The sequence below is a fragment of the Saccostrea cucullata genome, unplaced genomic scaffold (assembly GCF_032062105.1).
Source record: "Saccostrea cucullata isolate Sc308-1 unplaced genomic scaffold, CSIRO_AGI_Scuc_v1 ctg365, whole genome shotgun sequence".
Classification (NCBI taxonomy): Eukaryota; Metazoa; Mollusca; class Bivalvia; order Ostreida; family Ostreidae; genus Saccostrea; species Saccostrea cuccullata.
Genome location: NW_026936150.1, coordinates 509,966 through 524,420, shown reverse-complemented (window position 1 = coordinate 524,420; position 14,455 = coordinate 509,966). Strand labels below are relative to the sequence as shown.

Here is a 14,455-nt window from a genome sequence, read left to right as displayed (position 1 = left end):
AGTAAATCAAAATACAAAAACCTTTGAGCATTTAGATCCCATAAATTCCTTTATATACATAAATACACTTATTGCATAAATGTGTAGTTCTTCAAAGCCCATGTTAACACTTGTACCTGTTTACTCATTTGAAAACAACCTTTTGTTACTTTACATCAGCTATTCAACAAAATGTTTCATATGAAACAAGTTAATCTTAAAATCTCGTATGAAAGTTTTATGAATCTGAAAAACGGTTCATCAATAAAACAACCATTATTGTTGTTTTTATTCTAATCTTGCTTGCAAAGGATCACATAACTTTTAGAATTTTTTACGTCAGTTTATTTTCCAAAAATACAAAATTGTACACACCTCAAAATTGGCAGAACACAGCAGTATGGTTGCTAAGATTCATTTTAGGTAAGATAATAAATCCAACTACATGTACTCCCTTTGTTTATATTCTCAAATTATTTCCCATTGCCAAGGGCTTAATTTCCAATACAAATAAAAATCTTCCAAGATATGGGTTAATAATTATAAGAAATGCCTGAACCACGCCAATTCCAGGTATTATTATATAATAAAGATATTGCTATTAATTCAAAATGAGTTTACCGTTTTTGACAATCATTAATTTTTTTACTGTTGTCTTCAATAAATTATTTTTATATAAGAAATAAAATCCAAATCTTAAAAAAATAAAACAAAGTAGATAAATTGAACTTTAAGAAACACATGCTTCAAAATTTCTTTTAAAAAAAGCACTTCGAATAAAAATATACATGGTTGAAACTTTTTTCTTAAACCAGAGAATTGAAAACGTAAAATGTAAAGAATTCTGCAAAGAGAAATTGCATATCATGTACCTTTCTCATCAGCTGTTAAACTGTTAATCTGATTTTTACCTTATAATACCCTGTAGATCATGCATGCAAGAACTATAATAAGCACTAAATACATGTAGTATAATACTCGAGCACTAATTATTGAAATAATTATGAAAGACTAATAAATGACTAGACAATTTTAACTCAACTACACACGCAATACAACTAAGATAAAACTTTTTTTTTTTAAAAATGCATGATACTAAAATAATGCTAAATAACGTGAATAAGGGTAGTTACTTCTACTACTAAAGACAACTGTTGGAAGAAAAATGAAAACAAAAGACCCTTTCACATCACTGCAGAGAAAACAACGACATTACATAAAATGGATCTCTGATATGCTTCAATGGACTATGGAATACAAGAAGTAATGTTTAACATATTTATAATTAATGATCAATTTCTTACAATAAATATTCTTCAATATTCATACTTAATCAATTTTCATAATCAGAAAAAGTAATTATTCTTCAACTGGCTTAAATTAAAATGAAACTAATTCTGATAAAAGGTTTTCCTTTTTTTCAGCAAAGCATTTTTTCTTTGATATCAACTCTGAGCCTAATCTTTAACAGAATAATTTCACGAGACCTGATTTTGTAGGAGAGCATTCAGGATACGAATTCTGACAACAATTTTTTTTCACATAAAGTAACAAAACTGCATGTTTTCAAAAAATCATGATTGTATTCTAAAAAAAATATAAATTTCTATGCATGTCCTTCTTTCGGGTCTCTGCTGATGGAGTTAATAATGTTTACTTAATGGCCTTGTATCTCCACGTCTTCATATTCTTTTCCTTATTTACTTCATGGCCTCATATGCGTATCTCTGCATCATTATTTACTTCATGGCTTTGTATCTCTTCGTCCATATTAACATTTACTCCATGTCCTTATGGCTACATGTTCTTATTAATGTTTTACTTCATGGCCTCGTATCTCCGCGTCAGCCTCTTTGTGATTTCCTCAGACAGAACTTTCCACACTTTCCCGTGTTTCTCCATGTCCACCTTGTCGGGGTGATAATGGATGATAGCCTTCTGCAGCGTTTTCTTCACGGTACAATGATCGACGTAGGACCCTTTTTTCTTCACATTTCCCTCCAGCTTGTGGTCCTTATTCTTTGGAGGGAAGACTCTGTACACGTATCGGAGGAATTCCTGGCTGTCTTTTTCGTCTGCTTTCTCGATGTTCTTCATTTCTTTCTCTATGCCCTTTATGATCTCTTCTCGTTCTTTGTTCCACTTTTCCTCCTCGGCTGAAACGGTCTCTTTCTGGTAACGCTCAAGAATTTCTGCACAGTCCTTGAACCAGTCTAAAATAAGGATGAAGATTCTGATATGTGGTCACATCCTTTGGGGGAGAATTATAATCTTGTTTCAGAGGTAACAAAAAATTTCCAAAGCTACTAAATTCCTTTTTTTAAAACTCAAGTAAATATTATTGCTCAATAAATAAACTTATCTATGAAACATAAAAAATTTTGGTCATTTTGATTGTTCAATTATCATGTCCGTATGCAAATCATTAAGTTTTATTTATTAGCTCCATCATCCTTTATGAGAAATACGAGATAAACACAGACCCTCTGAGTTAAAGGTGCGTGGGTGCATGGAGTGGGCTAACTGCATGGATCTCATCAAATATTCTTTGGCTTTGTACTTGATTTTCAGGACTTTATCATACACCCTTCCCAGACGGCTGAGAGCCACAGCCTCCATCTCGACCTCTGTGACCTCACGCGTGCGAAGAACAGCCTGTTTGTACCAATCAATCACTTCATACACCATATCCATGTTCAGGGCCTCCTGATCCAATAACAGCCTCCCATACAACTGATCACCTGACAAATAAGTACAGATTAAGTAGATCAGAAATGTACTGTATCAACACAAATTTTCATGGGGATAAAATTTCCTTGATTTGCCATCTAAAATAGTTTCATGGGCATTTAATTTCATTGATTTGAAAGTAACCCTATTCAATATTTAGTCATATAAATTTTCATGTGGGATTTAATATCATTGATAATTCTTAACAACGAAATAAACAAAATGTTATCCCCCAAGAATATTTGTGCTTTTATAGTATATTTTGCAATCATCAATAAGAGGCCTAAAGGCCATACTGTTCTTTACCAGAATTCACCCCTGTAATACGTATTATGGCCCCATCCTACCTCCAGGGGTCAAGATTTGAACAATTTAGAATTAACATTACCTCATGATGCTTCCACATAAGTTTTAGCTTTTCTGTCCCAGTGCTTTTTGGGATGAGGATTTTTAAAAAAAATTTTCCCAATATATCTTAGAGTAAAACTTGGATTCGCTATTGTGACCCCACCCTATCTCAGGTGATCAGAGAAGCTCACTTGAGCTTTCAGCTCAAACTTTCAGCTCAGGAGAGTTAAAAAATAGCAATAGCATACATTTTTCTAAATACCAGATACCAAAGGGAAGTAATGCATCAATTACTATGATTTCATTCACAGATCTGCCTCTTCCATTTCAAATAAATTAATGAGTCTCGGTAATTGATAATTACCAACACTAATGGCCTGCAAGGATTCAGCCATGCACTGGTGCATGAAGACATCTTCCTCTAGGATTCGGACCTCTGCCTGCAGGTTAGCTTTATCTCCCTGGAGCCTCTTGGCCTCATTGATTGGCATATAGCAGTCTCTCATCTCATACAGCCCTAGAATGATCAAATCAATAGTTACTGAAATCTGCCAAGTTTATTCACCATATCAAAACATGCTTTTACTTTTGGTATTCCAAACAGTCTACCAATATTTGATATATTCACATAAGTTTAACTCTTTTCCCCCTGTTGCCACCATTTGACGCACTGGCCATTTCCCTATAGCATTTCTCTGGCTTCCCCCTGAAGCTTTTTTGACTGATTTAAGAAAACTACTAGTGCAAGTTTAATGGATTTATTTTGATATAAAACATCATCAGAACATCACATATTGCATATCAAAATGATCAGAAGACATTGAACTTTGAAAATTTTAGATTAGTGAATGTACAGAAGTCACCTGTATTTCATAACAGAAGTGAATTCAGGTAAATTTACCTGTAAAAAAGAAACTTTGTGTTTTTGCACTATTTACAACATGATTTCAAATCAAAACTTCTTATAACATATAAATAACATCTATAGCTACTATTTCTCAACAAATTTAAAGTCAATTGTTGGCTTAAAGGTAAATTTTTTACCTGAGAAACTACACGAGACAATGTTCATAATAATGAAAAATCCATAGTTGCCAACTCACCCGATTTCGTCGGGTTACACCCGATTTTTCGACCCTTAACCCGATTATTTTTTATGACCCGGCGGGTCATGCTTTTCACCCGATTTTTGCCGAACAACCCGAAAATCTCCCGATTTCCGGATTTGGTTTGTAAATTAGGTTGCACTTTTAACTTCCAGTTACAACCCAAGCTTGGATCTACGTAAACAATGCCGATGGCTATGCTCAGTGGGCCATTTACCAGTAAATTATGAGTGCAGGTGTAAACAATTAACTGGGAGTTGTTTTGACAAATCAAAGTTTGAAGTCAATTTAAAATGGCTTCCGATAGAAGTAGATCATTATCAGGGTCAGCAGGAACAAATTGAACCAAGAAAAAGAGAAGCAATATTTATGTACATATCAATTAAGGAATCTTGGAAAGCAACTTTCATACTATAAAATACAGTGATCGAAGATAGTGTAGACCTTCCTGTATATCTAAAACATATTAAACTTGTTATTTAATTAAATTAAATAAGAGATAGAAAAAATTACTTCAAAATCAAAACTGGAATACTTCCAAATTTAGCACAAATTAAAATGAAAAGGCTTTCTTTAAAAAAATAAAAAGCACACTTAATTCAGGTCAGTACTGAATTAAATAATGAAACCTTCAATGCTCTTTTTAACCTCTAAATTCAACATTTTAACATATATTAATTTTTTTGTCTTTGTAAGTTAAAGCCTTTTTTAAATAAAAGAATTCTCAATACACAAATACTTATATATATATAATAAAATATAATTTAATGATGGTGAATATGTCGTGAATGTCGTTACGCGTTAAGACCAGATTTTTTACTTTCCAAATCTGGTCATGACCAGATTTTTACATGTCAGAGGTTGGCAAGTATAAAAATCAATGATAAATAAATAAACTAGAGCCGAGCTCGTTGCAAAGCAACGAGTAGGTCTTCCGTCCTGTTTGACCGGGAGTGACTTTCATTTTAAAACAAAATGAGTAATGAAGTCCAAAAATAGTTTAATCCTCCAAATCTATGTCAATTATTGCAAAATTAAGCCATTCTTTAATACTTCCGGTTCAACCGGAAGTGACGACAACGGACGGAAAATTAATATTTAAGCTTCTGGTGACACGTTACCCAATAACCTGTCAAAAACGGCAAAAATATGCATTTTCTGACTACTTCCGGTTCGACCAAAAGTGACGTCGCCGGACGTAGTTTGACGACCCCATTAGATAAAGCTTGATATTTTGAACAACTTTGCTTCTTTGATGTATAACAAATTCTCAATACTTTTTGAGATATCTGGAAAAAAACTTTTGGCCCCTCTAGATCCCATAATTTAGGGGTCAGCCTTTTTTTCGACATATCAATTGAAACATCTTCTAATTCTACACAAATTATGTTCTATATATTTTAACAAAATATTTTTAGTTTAGAAGAAAAGTAAAATATGCGTAATTTTTGGCTCTTTTAAGCGTTCTAATTTTTGACCCCTATATAGCGCCATTTTGAATAGAGAAATCGAAAAACAAAAACCAATGTGCACAACTTCAATCCTTCTATTATCTAAAATCAGTAGAATTTCTGCTCCAGCTTTAGCCGTCTCTGAGCCTTTGTCTGGAAACGAAAGCCTATAAATTTTCCTTTAAAGGGAAATAACTCAAAACCGGAAGTGGCTTTTTCAAATTTTAGACAGACTTTTGATAGAGTTTATTAACGTCTATAACCTCTGAAAATTTGAGCAAAATCCGTTGAGAAATGAGCGAGATATGAGGCCTCAAAGTTGCGGTCTAGGAAGCAGAAGAAAAAAAAAAAGAATAATAATCTTTACCAACAGAATCAGTAGAAGGTCTTCCGTTGGAAACGGAAGACCTTAATAAGAATGAAGTTAAAAACTATCACATGCTATATATCACTGAGTTCAGAAAGTATCTAGTTATCTTTTTATCACATAATAATACAACAAATGCAATTAACATAAAGGTAAACTCAGGTAAATTTACCTGTGCACTATTACATTTAATTTTTGCACTAGTTGAAGGCACCAATTTTTTTTAACAACATTTTGGATATAATAAACTATAAAATTATGAGTTAACAGTTCTAACAAGATTAATTCAGCATCATAAATTAGTATACACCTGGCAGGATTTCATAAATATAAACGAACAGTTTTGATATATAAATAGAATTTCATATAAATAACAGCAAATAGACATAAATCATCTGAACTGAGATCAAATCATACAATGAGACTTTTAGTCACACAAAATATAAAATTGAATCACATTTTCTTGGCACTGTAGATACACTCAGTCACACAGGTAAAACAGGTAAGTTTCAGGTAAATTACCTGGTGTGAAGGGGATTCGCACTATTTAGCTCATGAATGTTTTGCACGAAAACAAGGCTGACACATGTGGAGATTGCAAACGGGACATCCTGTCACAACTTCTTTACGAACACCTTCCAGGTAGCAGTGTTTGCACCTTCGACGCTTGCCCTCCATACGCAACAGGGAATGTGGCATACGATTGTTCTCAACAGCCATTGGAGAAAGGGCCTCACGGACACACACTCTCTTCCTTGAACAGAATTTCCCCACCAAACCACGGCCAAGTTCGAGTACAAAGTCCAGATGAGTAAATCTCTTCTTCTTTATGGTCCCTGCAGATGATTCTTTGTACAGGAGGTACGAATTCACACGGCAACAGTCCCAAGATGAACCACAATATATACTTCCAGTATTTCTTGCTCGGACGGCCACACGCATACTTTTTACGCAGTTGATCGTGAATGTCCACTCCGTTCATGTAGGTGTTATAGTCCGAAATGGCCTTAGGCTGCGGAACCATCACACGCTCACGTCCTACCTGACGCTCACACCTGACAGGATCACTAGAGCTGTTGTTGTGCAGGATAAGAACAATGTTGTTGTCATTCCATGCAGTCAGCGTCAGATTGTCTTTCTCATAGGCAACAGAATTTCCTCGTTGTGGGATGTGTTGTCTCTTGATGACGGATTTCTTCTGTCGAAGTGTTTGCGAAAGATCTTTCCTGTTGGGATTTACAGTTCCACAGGTGTAAATGTCATCCTCAAACAGGTCATTTGCGAGTCGAACACTGGTGAAGAAGCGATCATGGTACACGTGGTGATTCATTCCCACTAAGTCTTCTTGTGAGGCTGTGCACAACACTATAACCCAGTCCATATTGCTCCTGTATTGGTGTCCTATCTCTTTTCCCAGTGTACAGTCGGAATTCACTCATATAGGAGGTGCGTCCATCACATCGGGCCCAGAACTTGATCCCAAATTTCTCTGGTTTGGCAGGCATGTATTGTCGAAGTTCTGTCCTACCTTTATACCCCTTCATGGCCTCATCTATGGAAATTTCCGCTGAATGTTGGTAGAACTTCTTGAAGTTGGCGTTTGCAATGTCGTAGAGTGGCTTCACACGGTTGATGGGGTGATAGTGGGGGTCGTTTCTCGGCTGACGGGCATCCTTCGCATTCAGATGAAGATACTGGGTTAGTTTGGCATACCTGTCTCTGGACATCACCATCTTGAATCCCGTAGAACTAAGAAAATCGTCATCCTTCCAATAATCCTCATACTGGTGACGTGGGGAAGCGCCCATCAAAACGTTCAGTCCAAGGTAGGCCCGAATTTCTTCACCGGAAATCTGGGTCCAAGTTCTGTCGCACTCCCCATTTTCACGCTGGCACAAGACTGCATAGGCATTCGTTTCCTCGGCGATTTTCTGGTAAAAGTCTTTGGGAATGAACAAACCCAAACTAGAACTGTCCAATAGGGACAAATACCCCCCCCTGGGTTTTTCAGAGTAGGTGCCAATTCAAAAATATTTTATGGATCTAGTAAGAGGTGTTCACTATTGTCTAATAAAGTGCCCCGCCACAGCATGATACCCCCATCAAATATTGTTCGATAATCATAAATTGGTTAGGGTGCAAGAAAATCAAGTAACCTTGATTAACAGATTGACACAGATTTCAATGATCTAATTTCCATTTCTTATCATGCTTAAAATATTGTACATACATCTCTAAGAGACTTACAGTGTAAGGATTAATTAAAACAAATAATACATCATATAATTCTAAACTGGCTGTGTTAGAGCTTAACAAATATCCATCTGCAGCTTTCAATTGTTTATTGCATATTTTATGAAATAATGGAAATGCTACAGTCTAATAAAAAAAATCAAAAATTAATTATTCTTTAGACTATAAAATTCTAAGTGAGACATGACTGCAATTTGTTGCAAATATATAAAAATTGAAATGTAATTTTTTTTTAATGAACACATGTATAATTAATTTTAATTATATTATTCAATACTAATTCAGTTTTAATCATACACTAAAACATCAATTTGTTTTAATTACATTACACCAATTGAAAGATCTTTATCTGAACTACAGCCATCAAGAACTCTTAATTAACAGAAGCAACTATAAGGCCATTTCTTTTTGCCCAACTCCCAAGAGATAAATTAAGATAACACAGCATGATGCTCTTATTAGTTAACTCCCGACAATGAACTCATTAATTTCTCTCTAATTTGACATGCACATTTCTGCTATCAAAATTTCTCCTTGACCAGTGCTTGATAATTATGCCCATGGGACAAACTGAATTCCTTTCAAAACATTAACATTTGTTACAGAATTTGCTGTAAAGTATATGATAAAAAATAAGTTTTTACTTAATTTAGCATTTTTTAATAAGGATACAACTATATTTTTACATTTTTTAGGATTATGAAATTTAAAATTTTAAAGACTTATTTTTTTTTTAAAAAATCACTTAAATTAAAGGTCACTGTGACCTTGAAATAGGTCGTGACACACCGTCTACCCAAGATGCATAAATTGTCCAAGTTTGATGATTGTAAGTCTAATAGTTTTCTAGTTATGAGCCAAACAAAATCACAAAATAAAAAAGAAAAAACGCCTGTAAAATGCAGAAAAATCATCCAATCATGATGAAAATCCCAGGTGCACACCTTCATATGGTGAATAATAAGTGTATAAATTTTCAGACAAATCCATCCAACAGTTTCTGAGAAACGGTCCGGACAAAATCTTGTCTACAGACAGCCGGACAGACGGACAGACAGACGGACATGGTGATTCCAATATACCCCCCTAAACTTCGTTTGCGGGGGTATAAATAATCCAAAGGCGTTGCCGTATCAACATGGAAATCATCAGGTAACTTGGGGCCTGCAGGCAATGCACACCTGGGGACACCGTCGTCGCCATTGTTGTTTGCCGGGTGGTTCCGATTATGGGCCCGCCAGTCTCTCCCGTCGTTTCCATTCAGCACATCTTCGTTGTCGGAATCTGTGTCGATGTCATCACTACCAAAACCAGAAAATTCGGAGCCCGAATCTGCCTCAATAATGTCCATAACATGGTCTAAATCGGAGTCGTACTCGTCCGAGGACGCCATTTTCTTCTCACTTCAACACAGGTGTAAAACCCCGGATTTACACGTGACCTCTCACCTCTACGAAACATTACCAAATATGGTAATGTTACCTCATGTCTAATAAACACGATTGGATGTTATTTAGAGCTGAATTTATTTTAGAAACTGGGAAATTACCGAGATATATTGGGCTGTGTATGAATGCGTCAAAAGTCGTCAACAGGGAAATGGCGCGAGTCGTCAAATCGTGGCAACAGGGGGTAAAGGATAAAGTGCTCTAGGGGGAAAAGATTTAAACATATGGCAACCCAAATTTCCCCTGGTTTTTCATTGATGACAATTTGTATAACATCTTTTACTGAACAAATTCTATAGATAGATTGATGAGGTTGTAATCACTCATAACACCCCAAATTAATGATATTTATTCCTGTCAAATTTCTGAAACTACCGAGTAATTGTTCTCTATAAATAATGCAATTGAAAATGGTTGTGCCAATTTTGACAGCTACATGTATTTACATTTTAAGGCGCCAGTGATGAAAACCTTTTACCTCTTTTAAAATCCTTGTTCTGTATAGCAGTGATTCCGCAGTGAAAATGACAGTTAGTGAGCTCAATGTAGCACTCGGCTTGGATCTCAGGTATCTGCATGTGCTGGACGAGATCATGGTAAGTATGAGCCCGGTTCTCCATGGTGAGCTCGCTGACTCGCCCCGCCCGTAACTCCTCCCAACACGACTTGGCCGAGGCCAAAAGTCCGTCACGCCAGGTGTCCGGCTTCACACCAACAGAATGATGGAAACCGAAGGAGAAGTACTTGAAGGACTCCTTATACTGGTGGATCATCAGGGAGAACCTCTCAAGACACTGCTCGTCCACCCGCGCCATCTTCCATGACACCATAGCCAGGTTCTTAGCAGCAGAAACCTGTCAATATTTAGGGTTTTTTTTCTCTCATATATTTTAATTTTTATTTTTTCCAATTTTTTTTTGAAATTGCACATTTCTTTGTCAACTTAATATACATACAAATGCATATTGTTAATTCTCATATTTGTAGATATATACAGTGAAAGCTAGTGAAAAAAATTAATAAAATATTTCAATACCTCATACTAGAAATCTATACCAAGGAGATCAATTGAAATATTTCCTTTTTTCAACCAAGCTTTGAGCCTAAGTATGACTCAGTGTTTTCTGTATTACCTTCTCATCCTCATTATTGCTGAAGTTATAGGCTTTGTAGTAACAGTTTGCTGCCTGTCTGAGGCGCTCCTTCCTAATGGAGGGACACAGATTATCCTTGGCCGTCACGTAAATAGTATTCCCCTGCTCCCTCCAGTGACTCGACGACGTGTTCTGCGTCATGACGATCGCTCTTTGTACAGGAATTAAAATATGTGTAGAATCAGAATTCTTCAATTATTAAAGTTTTGCCACATAATTGGTATATTTTTTTCAGCAAGTGCAGCAAGCTCAATAGACTAACATGCAAAGACAGAGGAAATTCAGAATGAAATCTCTATAATTGGGATGAAATATGCATGTATGTCAAGTAAATTTTTTATGTGAAACCTTCTCAGAATTCCTTTGCTACCAATTAAGATTCCATGCGATAATGTGATTAAATAAATAACCTAAAACATAAAAGGCTTCCAGTTTATAGGAATCTTAAAAAAAACAATCTACGTCTTTTGTCAAAAACATTCTTCTAGGAGGTTACTGTAGTTCACTAAATTTTCGCGACACCTTATTTTCGCAAAATAGTCATTGACTCTTTATTAGCGAGACATGATTTTCACGAACTGTTGTTTTTCCTCTATATAATCATAAGGAATACTATTAAATGCGAGAATGAAATTTTCGCGACCTAAATGTCTCGTGTATTTAAGAGAAAATAAAGTTCTCGAGAATAAAACATGATTTACAGTATAATTGTATTTATGTACTGGATCATCAATAAGCACCGTTAAGGGGGCCGACTATAGTTTTATTGTGTGAAAACTACAATAGCGAAACTCTTCATTTTTATACCATATATAACTTACATTAACTTCAGTGTACTTGCAAAGTTTGGGGAAAATCTACCGTCCAGGTATTTTTGAAGGACCGTCTCAATATACAGGTACATTTACTATAGGATTATATAGGAAAATGCCAATTTTTAGCACTTTAAAGCAAATTATACAAATACTACAATAGACATTTTGTTCAAACTATAATATTTTATGAGTAATACTATAAGATACAATATATGTAAGAAACACAAAATTTTACCGTCTTGTTAAGAGAGGGGGCATCTCAAAATGCAAAAAAAATTTGACTATTTTTATAGAGTATTACAAAATATGACATCAACAATGGATTCACAAGAAAACATAATAAAAATACTGGAGATATTCTAAAATTTCTATTTTCTAAATTTCAAAAGCATATGTTTATTACTTTTTCTGTAATAATATTTTTATTATCCCTTTCTTTAAGAGCTTCAGATTACCATAACGTCAAAAAGACACTGCAGCAACGTCAACCTACCTATCAATTGCAAAATCGGTTAAATTATCAGTTATATCAAATTGTAATTAAATTTTTATACCTATAATTTCTTAATTTTGTTTAATTTTAATAATCAAGCAAAAAAGTTGTATTAAAACAATAAATACGCTTCATTTTACTATGATGCACGAAATATTGCACAATGGAAACTATAGTCAGCCCCCTTAAAAAAAAATCATGTGCAGGGCAGGACAAATAGAGACAAAAAGCGAGGCTTGTAGCACGTGGATTGGCAGAATCAATATCATATGTAAATATTGAGGAATAACTTTCAGATTTTTCGATTTCATGACGATGATCAATTGACTGGTTTGCGTGATAATTTTATGCATAAACGTCTTCAGCGCTTATGCAAATTATCACACAAGCCCTAATGGTCACACCGTAAAACATATTAATTGCTTTTCATTAAAATCTTCTACTCTGTTCTACAACAATTTCTTAACAGAAATGAACCATAGTACGAAACATTTGATTACATTTGACGGAGATTAAAATGAAAAGCACATTGTTATGAAAATCAACATATTTTGTTGGATTTAAGACCTTTTTAGAGGTAAGAGTGCAAACAGCTTGTGTTACTGTAGAAATATGAAACGTTTAGAAAAGGTAGTATATCAGAATCTATCCCTCTGCCATACAACTTTCCTACTGGATTTTTCTACATAAACAAGCCTTTCAGTGTGGTATCCCATTCTGCAATGAATCAGTAACGAATCCAGTGGCTGAGTGAGTGACGCGACGGTTTCAAGTTACACCCTGTGACCCATGCAGTGACCCAGTCCCTTTGACCTGAATCCTATCGACATTTTAAACCATGACAATGTGAATGAATGATCTTTTAGAAAAATAAACATTTTAAATCACACAAACATAATTACATTGTAGTGTTGACAGAAAATATCCCTCAGACTGCTTTCTCTCTGACCTTTTGACTGCAACTGGGCTGGTTTTCCCGCGAAATCGGATCCGTAGAACCTAGAATGTCGAACCCGATGTTTTCAAACAACTCATTTACTAGATTTATACATTGTATATCGCGTGTTTCATTGTACATATTCAAATTTCATGGCTCATTGATTTTTGTTTTAAATATCAACATATCTGAATGTAAATTTTTGTTATTTAAAAAACTATGGAACATGATTTGGTAAAAAAATTATTCAAATAAAACGTAATTTTACAGAAATCCATTAATTTTTAGCCCACTGAGTTTATTTAATCAGGTGAAATCTATATAAAGTTCTTACCTTGAAAGTCTTTAGTTTCTCATAATATATTTTATGTATCTACATGGTAAAATAAAAAATAAGAATTGAAGTCCATGTCAACCTCAAGTTTCAATGTTTTCCCATTTTACCTTAAATATTCAAAATTCAACTTTCCAAAATTAAATTTTGTATTTTAAACTTTAGAACTTTTGATCTACCGTTTCTTCAGAAAGTTTACGCTTAAGAAACTACAGTGCAGTACAGAAATTTGAATTGTTAAGTGTTACACGGACTTGGAATTGAACTATGCTTTGACAAAAACCAACGAGTCTGTCAATGAATATTTATTTTTAGAGAGAGGGCTAAAATATGCTGAGTCTACTATAACCCCCGTCCCATACACATATCCAATTCACATTCGCCAATATACACTTAAGGCCTGAAAGCAAAATATCCACTTGATGGAAAGTAAATGGTTAATTTAATTGAGCAATATATTATTGGTTTACTAAAAGCCAGTTAAGTTGAGCGACTTGAATTTTATTTTATGTGTATGTACCTTTTAAAAGGAAATTATTGTATGGAAGTTTTTGACAATTAAGAAGTTCAACGTTAATGTATACCAGTAAGTGAAAACATTCGTTATTATTCATATTTAGAACATAGGATGCTAAAAATATATGTAAGCAATTTGTAATGGTTTGAATATACTGCAGTTTTTATTAATGCTAAAACACATATTAATCTATCATGAAATTTTTTTTCTCTCGATCTGATTTTTCCGATCCTTCTAATTAATATAAACATAAAGTTAAATAAAACTAGAGGTCCTGTGAGCGATGAGCTCACTAAATGATACCCCCCGCCTCCATATAGTTATAATACAAAGTCCATATTTTGCTGTGGCTGGGAAACCCAAAATATGTGTCGGATCAAAAAGTAAAATAGGAGGTGCACAATGGCAATATGTAATAAAGATTCAATCTGTGAAAGTTTCGTCAAATTTCATTCAGTGGTATGAGAGGAGTTGCGGATAAGAGATGGGTACCCCAAAGCGTAACAGACGGACGGAAGAAGGA

At 34.6% G+C, this 14,455-nt stretch overlaps 1 protein-coding gene across 1 annotated transcript; it reads right to left on the bottom strand.

Annotated features, from left to right (window-relative positions):
• Positions 1–301: 301 nt before the first annotated feature.
• On the bottom strand, positions 302–12,860 carry LOC134244900 (uncharacterized). Its single transcript, XM_062727134.1, has 6 exons — positions 12,807–12,860; positions 10,816–11,025; positions 10,161–10,536; positions 3,422–3,574; positions 2,463–2,720; positions 302–2,192 (listed from the first exon to the last, which is right to left on the bottom strand). Exons 1-6 carry the CDS (start codon positions 12,858–12,860, stop codon positions 1,798–1,800), a joined length of 1,446 nt encoding a protein of 481 aa, XP_062583118.1. The 3' UTR covers positions 302–1,797.
• Positions 12,861–14,455: the final 1,595 nt, after the last annotated feature.